The following is a 14495-nucleotide window of genomic DNA, read 5'->3' as shown; positions in this document are numbered from 1 at the left end:
GCTGATGATGTATAAGCTTGCTTTCTTGCATCATATGCCTCAACTAATGCTAATTACAATATGGCACAGGCCAACCATCATAAGAATAGTGTCGTTAGGGCCTTACTGGATAGGGCTGGGTCTCGTTGCATAGGGTCTTACTGGATAGGGCTGGGTCTCGTTGCCGAGGATAGAAAAGAAGAAATTAAACATGTCACAGCAGATCTCAAGAAATTTAGCTACTCCCAGAGGGTCTTAGATAAATATATCCAAGATGCGGAGCATGGATGTAGAGAACCATTTTCACCCATTGCCTCTGCATACATTTCCTACTATCTGGGCTTAACTGAGCGAGTCTGGCAAATCATGTAACGATTGGCAGACACGCTGTGTGCATCTACAAGGGTGAAGGTCGCACAAAGTTGTGTCAAAAGTTAAGGATCCCATACCTATGTAATGTGTAAGTGGGGTCATATACGAGATAAAATGTCTGGATTTTGGGAACTGTTATATTGGTGAAACAAAATGGTGATTTAAAGATCATATGGAGGAACATATTAATGTGATAAAGACTGTGGATTATGGGAAATCTGCTGTGGCAGAATATTTTTGGAAGGAGAACCACCAAATCTCTCCTGAGGAAGCTGTTATTGTCGACCATTTTCACAGATTTTGAGACCTTGCAAATTTGCTCTTCGGAGCGTAAAACTATTAATAGGCATGGGAATCCGTATTCACGCCCTCTTTGAAGCTGTGGGTGTTGGATGGGATGAATGATTTTAACTGGCATGGTCCCTAGCCATTTCCGGTTCCAGTGCATGTATGGAGAATACTCTTATTAATTATCTTATTAAATTTCATTAATAATCTTATTAAATTTCAATGTTAATTAAATTATACTTAAACGGAATAATGACATCCAGACTAGAGTAGCAAAGCAAAGAGCACAAAGTAGCAGTAGTACTGTGGCTTGTGGGAGAACCGAAGGGGGAGATTCTCCAACGCATCACAGTCTCCAATATGTGCGAAATATGAAATGTTTGCAGACCTGTCTAGAACAGGACATAATCTAGCCAAGGAGGATATCTTTGTGTGTGTGTGTGTGTGTGTGTGTGTGTGTGTGTGTGTGTGTGTGTGTGTGTGTGTGTGTGTGTGTGTGTGTGTGTGTGTGTGTGTGTGCGTGCTAGATGCAGAGACTGTGAAGAAATTAGTCGCAAACTCAACATTCTGATGGGGAATCTATGAGAGTTTGAGGTGTAGGGTAGATGCCCTCGAAGAAATTAATATGAGGGGCCCACCTCAACGGCAGAGCTCACTCCTGTGCATCAGGCAACAGTGGCAATCTCCAAGGCAGAATGCGCTGGTTCCACAGGAGTTAGTTATTGTTGGTGACTCTATTGTCAGGGAGATGAGGACAATATATCATGAAAAAAAGGATAGGTGGAACAGGACCAGAGTATGTCTGCCAGGGGCAAAAGTTGATGACGTTGTAGGTCAGATACTATCTTTTTAGGACACAAAAGGTGATATTGTTGTACATGTTGGCACTAATGACCTTAAGAGTAAGAGATCTGCAGATTTACTTATCAAGTACAGGTCAATGCTGAAAAAAGTTGCGAGTTAGTGTTAAATTTGAAAGTGTCTGCAATTCTGCCCGGTGGGAATACAGTGAAACTTCCCTTTAACGGACAGCCATGGGGAACGAAAATTTGTCCGTTAGAGAGAAGTGTCCGCTAACAAGAAGTCTGAGGGAGAAAAAAAAACAGAAAGAAAGAAAAATCGTTACACGTTTAATGTAAAATTAAATTAAAATATATACAGATTTTGAACAATGTTTTTGTAAATAATATACAATTACATACACAAGAGATAAAGAAAAATCGTTAAACGTTTCATGTAAAATTAAATTAAATTATATACAGATTTTGCACAATATTTTTGTAAATAATATACATACAATTGTGCTATGCATATTATGAAATTTATCTTAAGAAAATTATGCATATTTATCTTAAGAAAAATACATACAGTAATCACTTATTTTCTTCTGCACCTTCTTCTGGCTGATAATTTTGTTTTCAACATTTGTTTGGAGTGAAGAAACCATCGAAAGTCCTTCAGTATCTTCTTCAACGGCGAAAAACATTTTTAAACGATTGATTTGTATGAGTGCTTCTTCTATTTTCGTCGGTGGTTCATCGTTAATATGTTCTTCGACAGAATGACCTCCTTCCATTTCTTCATCCTCAAGAGGAACTTCTTGAAAAATATCGATGATAATGTCGTTGATATCTAGAGCACCATCTTCTGTAGTGAGGTTCGAGTCTATATCTTTGTAGCCAGGGTCACTTGTAGCGGAAGTATCGTACATTATCAATAGATGTTGAAGTTCTTGTTCTTCTTGATGCTCCACATTGCTGTTCACAACTTCAATTTTTGCGTTTGAGAAGCCAGACTTTACAAAACAGTTCACAACAGTTTGTTTTCTAATTGCATTTACTGAAGAGGAAATCCATTGAATCGCATCTAGAATGCTGATTTTCTTTGCAAGGTCACTCGCACATGTTACATCGTTCATGTTTGCAATGAGATGTCTTAAAACACGTTTTCTGTAGTGAAGTTTAAATTTTTTTATTATCCCTTGATCCAAGGGCTGACACTCTGCAGATGTGTTTGGTGGCAGAAAAACGATTTGAATGTTGGCTAATTCAATGTGCGGGTGAGATGCAGCATTATCCATGAAAAGAATAATTTTTCTGTTTTGACAAATCGTGTTTTGGTTAAAGTGACTTATCCATTCGCTCATGATATCTCGTGTCATCCACGCTTTTTTATTAGACTTCCAGTCAACATTCAAAAGATTCAACTTTATGCCCTTGAAACAACGAGGATTTTGTGGGTTTCCTATAACAAGAGGTTGTTCAAAGTCTCCCAGCATATTTGTACACAATAGTACAGTCAAGCGTTCCTTAGAAATTTTTCCGCCCTGGCACTTTTCGTTTTTTAGACTCATTGTTTTTTCAGGAAGAGCTTTAAAAAACAACCCTGTTTCTTCACAGTTGTAAATTTCATTAGCTTGAAAATCACGACATAAATCTTCCAATTTGACGGTCCGCTCTGTTACAATACCAGTATCAACAGATCCACCTTCACCACTTATGGTTTTCCAAGAAATTTTATGCCAAGTTTTGAACTTGTCTAGCCATCCCACAGAAGCTTTGAACTCATTTACTCCCATAGATTTTGCAACCTCCAAAGACTTTTCCCTAATAATAGGCCCATTAATGGGAATTTTTTTAGCACGTGCGCGACAAAACCATTCATACGTAACATTGTCAATTTGAAGTCGAACCGTTTTCGGGAATGATTTTTGAACCTGATCATTTCCGTGTTGCCAAGATCGTTTGAGCAGTTCATTTTTTTTCTTTAGGATGTCGCTTACCTGCGTCTTCCCGATTTTAAATTTTGCAGCGAGATTGCGAACACTATTTTTTTGCCGATCATACGCATTAATGAGTTCGACTTTATCTTTTAAAGTTAAATGTTTACGAGAAGACATTGGGCACTTCACACGACACTGAAAAAAACTGAAAACTGAAACTGAAAAGACAAAAGGTCGACCAAATTCCCCTTCCCCTGCACACACCGAATTCATCAGAAGTTTTACACGTGCCTTAAAATTCTTGAAAAAGGGTTTAGAACCGCGACGTAAACTTTGATAAAATTCAGAGAATCGGAAATAGAAAATAAATACACGATTGACGCAATACGTGAAAGAAAATTTCCTAGAAAAAGGGTCGTGAGCTCTCCCGCAGTCCGTTATGGGGAGATCAAATTAAGTGCTAATCTAAACTAAACAGTGCAGATTGCCTGTCCGCATCCGTTACAGAGAATGTCTGCTAGACAGAAGCTGAAAACACGTTAAAACCAATAGAGGAGAGTTGGAGAATTTGAAAATGTCCGTTGTAGAGAGAGTCCATTAAAGAAAGGTGTCCGTTAGGAGAAGTATATGATGAGAGCCTTGTCACTCAATTTGACCATGGAGAAATTCTGCAAGGCTCATGGGATAGAATTTTTTCAGCATGGTCTGTGCTTGCAAACAAGGAGAGACTGCTTCTACAGGGATTAGATACACTTAATTAGAAAAGGTGCAAGAATATTTGCTGATGCTATCAAGGCAGTGTTAGATGGGTCGGAAAACTGCTAGCTTGCAGGGGATTCAAACAAAAGATTAACAGTAGCCGCAGGCAGAGGCAAAAGTGATTCTTGCACTAGCATTAGTATTAGTAGAGGCATACGAGCAAGAAAGCAAGCTTATCCAGCATCAGCCAAAAAAAACTCTCCCATTTCATCCCTCCATTCGTTCCAAATGCCTGTCCAGCTCAGCCTTAAATTTATTTAGGCTATTAGCTTCCACAACAAAAGATGGAAGCCTGTTCCACCAACCAACTACCTGCTGGCTAAAGGCAAATTTCCGCACATCTATTCTACAACTATCTTTCCTCAATTTGAAACGAAACTGTGCCCCCTCAGATTCTTAGTCTGAGCAAGATGAAGAATCCCATCAGCATTCAGCTTGCTCAACCCATTCAAGGCCTTATACACCTCAATCAGATCAGCTCGCAGGGGCCTACTCTCCAGGTGCTGCAATTTGCAGAACGTAAACCTTTCTTGGTAAGAGTATCTCCTTTGTTCCCCCTCACCAATCTTGTTGGCCTTCTTTGTACTCGTTCTAGCAACTCTATGGTTGAGTGGCAGAAGACAGAGAGTGGTAATTAATGGAAACTACTCATCGTGGACTAATGTTATTAGTGGAGTCCCTCAGGGTTCAGTGTTGGGTCCATTTTTGTTTTTCTGTATTTATAAATAATATTGATGATGGTATATCAAGCTTAATGTCCAAGTTTCCAGACGATACAAAGGTTGGCAGGGTTGTTAAGGACACTACTGACGCTATGCTGCTGCAACAGGATCTGGAAAGGTTGAGCAGATGGGCTGAGAGGTGGCAAATGAAGTTTAACATTGACAAAGTTAAAGTACTACATATGGGAAACAGCAACCCCAGAGCAACATATCAACTCTGTGGTACTACACCGACAGTAGTAGAGAATGAAAAGGACCTGGGGATAATTGTGCAGGCAGATATGAAATTCTCTGATCAGTGCAGACGGGCTGCAAGAGTAGCTCATGGTGTCTTATCAATGATATACAGGAATTTTTCTGTATATCATTATGTATATCATGTATGCCCTGGCTGCCCATCTGCACTGCTCAGCGAACTTCATATCTGGCTGCACAATTACCCCAGGTCTTTTTCACTTTCCACTTCCTTGAGTGTAGTACCAACCAGTTGGTACATTTCTCTTCAGTTATTGCTACCCATGTGCAGTACTTTGCATTTGTCAATGTTAAACTCGAGTTGCCACTTCTCAGCCCATTTTCCCAACTTATCTATATCTAGTTCGAGTAGTATACTGTCACTACTGTTGTTAACAACCCTGCCAACCTTTGTATCATCTGCAAACTTGGACATTAAACCTGATATACCTTCATCAATATCATTGATAAATATACAAAACAACAGTGGGCCCAATACCGAATCCTGGGGAACTCCACTAATAACATTTGTCCCCGAAGAGCAGTGTCCATTGATTATCACTCTCTGTTGTCTCCCACTCAACCATCCCTTTATCCATTATAGCAGCTTACCCTTGATGCCATACGTCTCCAATTTGTATAGCAGTCTTCCATGTGAAACAGTATCAAAAGCTTTCCTAAAATCCAAGTATATGATATCAAAATTATTTTTGGCATTCAGTTCCTTTGTGACTACGTCATAGTAAGCAATCAAATTGGTCAGACAAGACCTCCCTTTGACAAACTCATGTTGTGTCTTAACTATTACTGCAATCTTGTCTAGATGATCCTGCAATGCTTCTTTAACTAGTGATTCCATTATTTTCCCTGGAACACAAGTTAAACTAACAGGTCTGTTGTTACTTGTGTCACCTTTTGAACCTCCTTTGTGAATAGGTGATACATTTGCACACCTCCAGTCCATGGGGACCTTTTCTGAGTCCAAGGAAGCTCTCATAATTATGGCTAAGGAATTGCTTACTTCCTTTGCTGCCTCCTTTAATATAACTGGATACCCAATATTACAATGGAACAGACAAATTAATAACCTTTTTAGAGGTACAGAAATGAAAATAATAGCAAAACATGTCCATAAATTATTTATGACACTAAAGAATCACACCGTATTATCACCTTCAGTACAATCACATGACCTCGTTTACCACATTACATGTGGGGGGAACTGTGATTCTAGTTACGTTGGATATACAAGATATGTCTTAGACTTGAGGGTAAAACAATATGAAGCATCAGTCCATGCTTTGCGTGCGAATGCTTCAGAACTTGCGCTTCACACAATACACGAAAATCACACATTCCTTTTCAACGAGGCCAGAATTTTAAATATACAACATGATTATACTAAGCTATTAATTGCCGAAAGCTTGGAAATGAAATTACAAATAAATTCTATCAATCCATTGGCCATTCCTCATTTCTGATCATGGTCATTTGAACACATGCGTACCAAAGATTAGTGTCATTTATAAATTCCCGTACATACTAATCTCATCAGTTTTATGCCACCCTGTAAACACAACGCTTTTCGAAGAGTTTTGGTCTGCTTAAGGGGAGGAAATTGCAATGGATTTTAATCATAAAGTTTATTACTCTTAAGAATATTTTACTTCTACAGTATTTAGATTCGCAATTTTGACAATAGGGCAAAAATTATTACAGATTTTGAAACTATTAAAACTGTTAATCCACTTATCTGCATTTAAAAAATGCAATTTTTTTTTTTTAAAAATTGTGTACTTGTGTTATGAAATAATCTTGGATATAGATAAATAAAGTTATAACATTTTTTTATTTTATAACTATATTCCCCTGTCAAATATACAAAACTGCTAGCTTTTTACCCTTACAAATTTTATGTAAGGGTAAAAAGTAATGTGTGTAATATGTAATTTGCCTTCAAATATATAAAAAATAGTAATTAATGAATTATACCTCTCTGTTTCCAGCAATGACCTTACATCCTGGAAAAAGGAAATTTGCCACTGAACAAACAGGATTTTCTACTTGCAGTTGAGCACACCATTCTCTTGCAGCAAAACAAGCAAAATTTATTTTGGCACCAGCACTATAAAATACTGTCATCATGCCACTTGGTAGTAATTCAGATGCAGCCTGCATTGCTTCACCTCTAATTTTCACAAGACGTATTGCTAAATAAAGAAAAAAAAAAATTATAACATTTGATAACCTTTTACTGCATCTACAAGGGACATTAAAAAAAAAAAAAGTTTTGAAATTTGAAAGAAAAAAAAATTGTGAAGAACCATATTTTTCAGTTAATCCCCATTTTCTTATACACAATCAATCCAAAATGAGGGTGTAAAGATTGTACCTCTACAGCCACTTTGACACTTGAAAAAAAAAAAAACATCTTATATAAAATTATTTACAGCAAATTAATTAAACAGCTTTCACAATGTTCAGATTGTAAATATAAAAACAGAAAATGTAATATTGAATGTTTGACAGTTCTCTTCTTTATAGAGTTGACATCTCTCCAGGTTTGGTCTGGAATCTTCAGGATCCCGGACCAAAGTGTGCCACATGAACTCTGGGCTTTGTTGTAATTTCTCCAGATTGCAGAATGGTAGATTTAAAAATAAAATGTTCATTATGTTTTGAGGTGATTAAAGGTATGCTATTATAGACTGCATGTTACTTACAAAACTTTAATACTTTAATAGCATGTTTTTAACCTGGGATTGGAACCGTTTCCCACTGTGTGAGCTACTCACTCATGAAAAGGTTAAAAAATAAAAAAGGCCACAAAATCAACCCATCACAATAAGTTTATCTCTATTTTAAAAAAAATTTAGTTATAATTTTTTTTTATTAAAAAGAATATAGGTAAGTAGTAGGTACATTAAAAAAGAATACAGGTACATAATAGGTACATTAAAAAAGAATATAGGTAAGTAGTAGGTACATTAAAAATTTAGAGTGAGCTTAGCTATTTCAGGAAAGTAATTAATGAGATTTCTGGCACTGATATTCTCCAGAAAATTACAGGTATATTGTATTTTTATTTCTGTGCACCACACAAGCACTCAAGAAAGATCGGCACCATTGAGCACTTACGTGTCTGCATTACAGTTTGATGTTAGTGTTTGTAACAGCTGGTGATGAGAGTTAACAATGATAAGACTAGTGGAATTTCTCTTGGATTTTTTATGATCTCTGTGGGCTTATTCAAAAAAGTAATTGTTTAATGTATTTCATTTGAAAAAGTGGAAAAAATGTAGTTTTAATTTGATTACTTTCATCCCTTCCTCCAAGTGACAGATTTTAAAAATGGTGGCAACTCTTTTTAATGAAAATGAACTATCAGGTAGCAAGCAGTCGATATATATTGTATATACTGTAGTTCTACTGTGTTAAAGAGTGAATTATGTGAATGCAGGATCCAAGCCATCTGCACAGGAGAAAGATAAATGTTTTGAGTATTAAAATAACAAGTTAGTTAATGTATGTTGTGCATTACATTTCAAGCATGCTAGTAAATAGTAATAATTCATGATTTATAACAGAAAAAAAAAAAAAAAAAAAAGAGGCAACTTTTATATGCAAACCAAGAACATTTCATTTTTGCACATCCACCACATTGTCCATTCATTCCTCCAACCAGTGCATCACAACAAACATAATGTCCAGTGCTTCAGCTATAATATATGGCATATGAATAGCTGTACAATATGTATGGAAAAAATAAGTAATAACTGCCAAATTTCTATTGGTCCAATTGTAATGGAATTTGAGATGGCCTAACAAATCATTCTTAAAGAGTGAATTTAAAATTTCGTGAAAATTCATCAACTGGGAATTGAATTATTACATCTGGACAGAGAGACAAAGAAATAATAATTGCTGGATTTCTACTGGTCAATTTTAATGAATTTCAGGATGGCTCAACAAATATTTCTAAAACAAGGGCTTGACTAATCTTTCCCAGACATAAAATTATGAAAATCTATCCACTGGGAGTTGAGTTATTACATGTATACAGACAAAGAAATAATAACTGTTAGATTTCTACTGGTCTGATTTTAAATAAATTTAGGATGGGTCTATAAATCATTCTAAAAGGCCCAAATATAAAATTTCATGAAAATCCATCCACTGGGAGTCAAGTTATTACACAAGGAAGGAAAAAAATTAATAATAAAATAATAATACAATTATCAAATTTCTATTGGTTCAATTTTGGAATTGCTGGGCAAATCTTTTTAAAAGGGCCACATATAACATTTCATGAAAATCCATCCACTGAGAGTTGAGCTGTTACATGCAGACAAACAGACAGACAATAGTTGCATTATGGAAATATGCTAATTCACCTAAAAAAACAGTAAAGAAATTGTAGTCTATGTGGAGAAATTACTGCTTAGTTTATTAAAAATTACTCATCATTGTTTATGAGCTGTATGTATTTCTTGTGCACTTCTGTGCCTGCATCATAATTTGATATCACTGTTTGGAACAATTGGTGGAGAAGAATAACAATAAGAGTAATGGGGGTTTGTTTCAGAATTTTTTAATCTCAGTTGTGTGGGCTTACTTAAAAAGTAATAATGGTTTAATATACAGTATGTCACTTGTAAAATGGAGAAAAAAATAGTTTTAATTGATGGCAGCAATGGAGAATCATTTTGAAAATATAAGTTTGTCTATGCAGCATATACCACAACTTTGCCTATTGGAGGCTTGAAGTGGTGAAACCCATGTTTAGTCTCTAGAGCAATGTTTCCGGCATCCCCCTCTCCCCATACGTCTCCTTCAACCCATGCACGGTACTAAGTACTATAGGTTTTGATACCTTTTGTGTTTGGGGGTTTCATAAAAAAAAAAAAAAAAAAAATACAAAACAAGTATATTTTATTAAAGCACATGAAAATATTACACACATAATTCATTACATAAATAAATTAAATGGAACGGAGGTATGTTTTTCAATGATTTTCATAAAAGGATTACCCAAAAGGAAGAGAAAGAATTTTGCTTTAGAGAAGTTTTCTTAAATACAGATAACAAAAATGTTAACAGCATATATAGAAGGCTTTAACTGTATATGTTATTTTCTACAGAGAATTGATTCTTTTCTTTTTCCTTTATTTTAATTATTTTTTTTTGTAAAATACTGGGGTTAAAATGTTCCATTTTTCTTGCATTTCTGCAAGAGAAATGGAACTTTAGGAATACAAGAGAAAAATATATTAGTTAATTCTCTTTGATTAACACATTAAGCAAGCAGATCACTGTTTGCTTAATTTCTTAATGCAATGTTTTCAGAAAGATTTTGGGTTGAGAAAGAAATCTAACTTTATTAGAAGTTAAATGAAATAAATGACATTTATACCTTGCAAGAATTTCTTTCAAGATGTTTGTGAAATATTACTAGTTGGTCAGTTCTGGTGCCAATGACCTATACCTGTTTAGAGGCCCGAAGATGCAGCAGAACTCTCTGAAATGTTGCTAAACTGAAGTAATGTAGATTGATGTGATAACACTTCAATTAATATAGCAGTCTTTTATTCATTTCTAATAATAACAAACCATGTATTTTCCATGTATTACCCCCCTTTCAAACAATCTAACTATGCTATTTTATGAGCCATTAAAATGCATGTCACATACCTTGGTAAATAACATGTTTTTCTTCAGTTATAATAATGATATACTGTTAAAGCATTTATTTTAATACACTGCAAAATGCAGGTTGAATTCATTATTTAATCTAACTTGTGAATCTGAATTAAGGGAAAAACCAGAAAACAAATTTATTTGATACAGGGGTGGAGGGGATGAATGCAAATGATGAAAAGCAAATTTTAATTTGCTTTTCCAAATATATGCAAATGCAAATTTTAATTTGCATTTGCATATATTTGGAAAAGCATATATTTTGCATATATTTTAATTAAGTTTATTTTAGTTTGCTCATCCATGGATTTTAATTTTATGGCTGAGTTGGCCACAGTTGTGTCAAATAGAAATGTTCTAGAGCTACCTACTAAAAAGTAAAATTTGCACCACAGCCTAATTACAGCAAATTTACATTTTAGTTTAATTGCTAATGTACATTTGTATATGTAATGCAACTGTTGCTATAACTGTACTGTTTTTGCTGTTATTATTCTATTTGTTAAAAGTTAAGTCTGTTGATACCAAACTGCCTTTTGCGAAATTTTAGAAATTACAACTGCTTTTTTTTTTCTTTTTTTTAAGTGCTCAGCAAATGAGAACTATAAAATAAACAAAATAATTTCTGTGAATTTTAAAAACAAATCCGTGTAAACAGAATTTTGTCTGTTAGCCTGAGAAGGATTTATGCAAGGAGATTTGATATTGACTACATTGTATAAACCAAGCCTCTTTAAATTTTCTCCTTCAGCCATGGTGCTTGATGTACAGGATACTAGTGTTTTAAGTTAAAGTGATGGGTTTTGTAAAGCTGTGAAAAGCCATCCCATTTCCACATTACTCAGATGGGTAACAAAAAAATCAAATTTAACTTTCTGTAATGTTGCAATGTAAAATTTACTTTCATGTAAAATGCAGCACTTTTATATTGAAAAATTGACAACACTTACCATCTTCAAATGACATTGCTCCAGCAAATACCAATGCTGCATATTCCCCAACACTAAAGCCTGCAGTTGCTATACAATTCTCAATTACCTGTGAATATAATGAAAGTATTAATTAATGGAAAAACAGTTTTGTTTTTGAAATGACTGCACGCTGATACTTCAAAACACAAGTTACAAAGGCTAAGAGTATACTGGTATTCTGCACATAAAATATATCTAATATTATATGGAATTGTTATTAGAGGGTGTCAGACAGGTGATTTGCAAAGTGGTTTTTTTCTTTTTTTTTTTTTTTTGGCTGATACTGTATAAGCTTGCCTTCTTGCATCATTTGCCACTACTAATATAATATGAGGGGTGACTGAAAATCTTTAACCCCCTATGACAGAAGCAAATAAAGGAGATAAATATCTGTTATTTTTTATCTAAATTCCCTCTCTCTCTCTCTCACTTTATTGTTACATAGTAAAAAAATCTTCATAAATGACAGTTTCTGAAAATTTTACTAAAACAAAAAAATTAAATTAAATTCAAAACTATTGATAAGTGTTAAATACTTAAGAAATAAGCAAATTAACTTAACTTTTACATTTTTATGAATTCAGTTTATTATTACAGTAGAACCTCATAAATCCAGCAATATTGGGACTAAGCCCTTCCATTTTTTTGAAAATTAAAATTAGATCATAATAATGTATACCTCCACTGATAGTAAAGTACAGTCCAGACTACAGGAAATTTAATAGAAAAACAAATTAGTGCAAAGCATAGTTTTACTTTGTAGTAAATCACCGAAGGAGATGAAACTATTTCGTTTTTGTTACATCTCTTTTTGTGGAGGATGCCTTTACAATGAGTGGTGTGATATTGCACTACCTGAAATAAGCAATGCTTCGCCAGTAGGGAAGACTAATATTACTTATTCTCGGTGGTTACTACCATCCAGATGGCATTGTTTCGAAGCTTGTTGGCTTCTCATTCGGTGGGAGGTGGAGGTGGAAGGTACCCCGGTGATACAGTGAATGACAATTCAGCTATGAAGTATAACTCCACAATATGAAAGATGCCAGACGGTTGTGTGACAATAAAAACTAAAAAGGAGTTTAGGGCTGAAAGCCGCTAAGTGAAATATATTAGATGAACAAGTAGAAGACCGGCGGAATTACTTAACAGATACAAGTCAATGTTGAAAAAAAGCCATGAGTTAGTGTTGAATTTGAAAGTGTCTGCAATTCTGCCCAGACACGATAGGAGGGAGTATATGATGAGAGTCTTGTCAATAAATTTGGCCCTGGAGAGATTGTGCAAGTCTCAAGGGGTAGAATTTTTCTCAGCCTGGTCTGTGCTTGTTATCAGGAGACTGCTTCTACAGGGATGGGATACACTTAAATATAAAGGGTGCAAGAATATTTGCTGATGCTATCGAGGCAGAGTTGGGTGGGTCGGAAAACAGCTAGCTTAGGGGAGGATACACGGACTAATAGATTAACAGTAGCCGCTGGCAGAGATGAAAGTGATTCTTGCACTGCTTCTATTGAAATGAGCAGCAGCCTGGAAAACAAGGTGTAAGGGATTCCAGAGACAGCTGGGAGTCATTGCGGAACAAGTAAATACATGGGATGTGTTAGGGTAGCTAAGAATAGAAAGAGGTGCATGTATAGTTGTATGTACACCAATGCAAGGAGTTTAGTAAATAAATTTGAGGTGTTGGTCAAAATTTCAAAGGCAGATATTGTTGGGATAGCAGAGACGTGGTGTCACACAGATATAAGGAATGCAGAACTGGAATTTGGGGAGTACAATGTGTACAGGAAGGATAGACAGGATAGGAAGGGAGCAGGAGTTATGCTATTGGTTAAGAAACACACAAAACCCAAGGAAGTACAGCCAGTCGACATGGCTGGACAGTGCAGGGTCGAGTCAGTTTGGTGTGACATAAGCACTGGGAAAGCAAAATTGAGAGCAGGAGTGTGTTATAGGCCTAATGACTCTGATGAGTATAATAAACAACTGTACAGAGAAATAGAGTGGACAAGTAAATCAGAGTGTCTTATAATGGGAGATTTTAATTTCCCAGATACTGACTGGAATTTGTGGGTCGGTCACTCACACACTAGCAAGACATTTGGGGATTTATTGGATGACTGTTTTCTACAGCAGCATGTTCGGGAGGCAACTAGAGGGAGTAATACTCTTGATCTGATTATCAGTAGTGATTCTTCATGCATTAAGAATCTGCAGATAAAGGAACCAGTAGGTGGCAGTGATCACAGTATGTGGAAGTGGGATTTACTCAAAGAGGTAACTACCATCAGGAATAAAGGGAAGGGTTTCTGCTTTCGTAAAGGGGATTATAGTGGTCTGAGACGGTATTTAAATTCTATACGGTGGGACAAACTGATGATGTTACCAACAGCAAATTCAAAATGGGAAGCATTCAAAGTAGTAGCTTCCAAGATTAATTCAAAGAATTAATCTTGGAAGCTACTAGGCTTTTCATACTAATTAAGAAATATTGTTCAGGATTTAGGCCTAAATGGAGGTCAGATGAACTAATTAGACATGTGGCAGAGAAGAAAAATGCATGGGATATGTATAAATTAACAGGTGACATGGAAGCCTATAATAGATATAAGCTGGTCTGTAACCAAGTCACAAAGGAGGTTAGCCAGGCAAAGGCAGATTATGAGAAATGTTTGGCAAAGGATGCAAAGAAAAACAGCAAAGAGTTCTTTACTTATGTAAACTCTAGAAGGAAGAGGATGAATCAGA

At 35.5% G+C, this 14495-nt stretch overlaps 1 protein-coding gene across 1 annotated transcript in view; it reads right to left on the bottom strand.

The window, feature by feature from the left end:
- The window catches only part of beg (malonyl-CoA-acyl carrier protein transacylase beg), an 82197-nt gene that overhangs the window by 28077 nt on the left and 39625 nt on the right, over positions 1-14495 (bottom strand). Inside the window, exons 3-4 of the mRNA XM_090378339.1 lie at positions 11724-11811; positions 7069-7286 (exon numbers count right to left, since the gene is read on the bottom strand). Coding sequence (XP_090234465.1) covers positions 7069-7286; positions 11724-11811 — 306 coding nt within the window. The remainder of the gene's footprint in view (positions 1-7068; positions 7287-11723; positions 11812-14495) is intronic.

The sequence above is a fragment of the Mastigoproctus giganteus genome, chromosome 7 (assembly GCF_048544385.1).
Source record: "Mastigoproctus giganteus isolate SK-2022 chromosome 7, ASM4854438v1, whole genome shotgun sequence".
NCBI classification, from domain to species: domain Eukaryota; kingdom Metazoa; phylum Arthropoda; class Arachnida; order Uropygi; family Thelyphonidae; genus Mastigoproctus; species Mastigoproctus giganteus.
The sequence above is the reverse complement of the archived record's forward strand: the minus strand, read 5'-3'. Positions and strand labels throughout refer to the sequence as shown.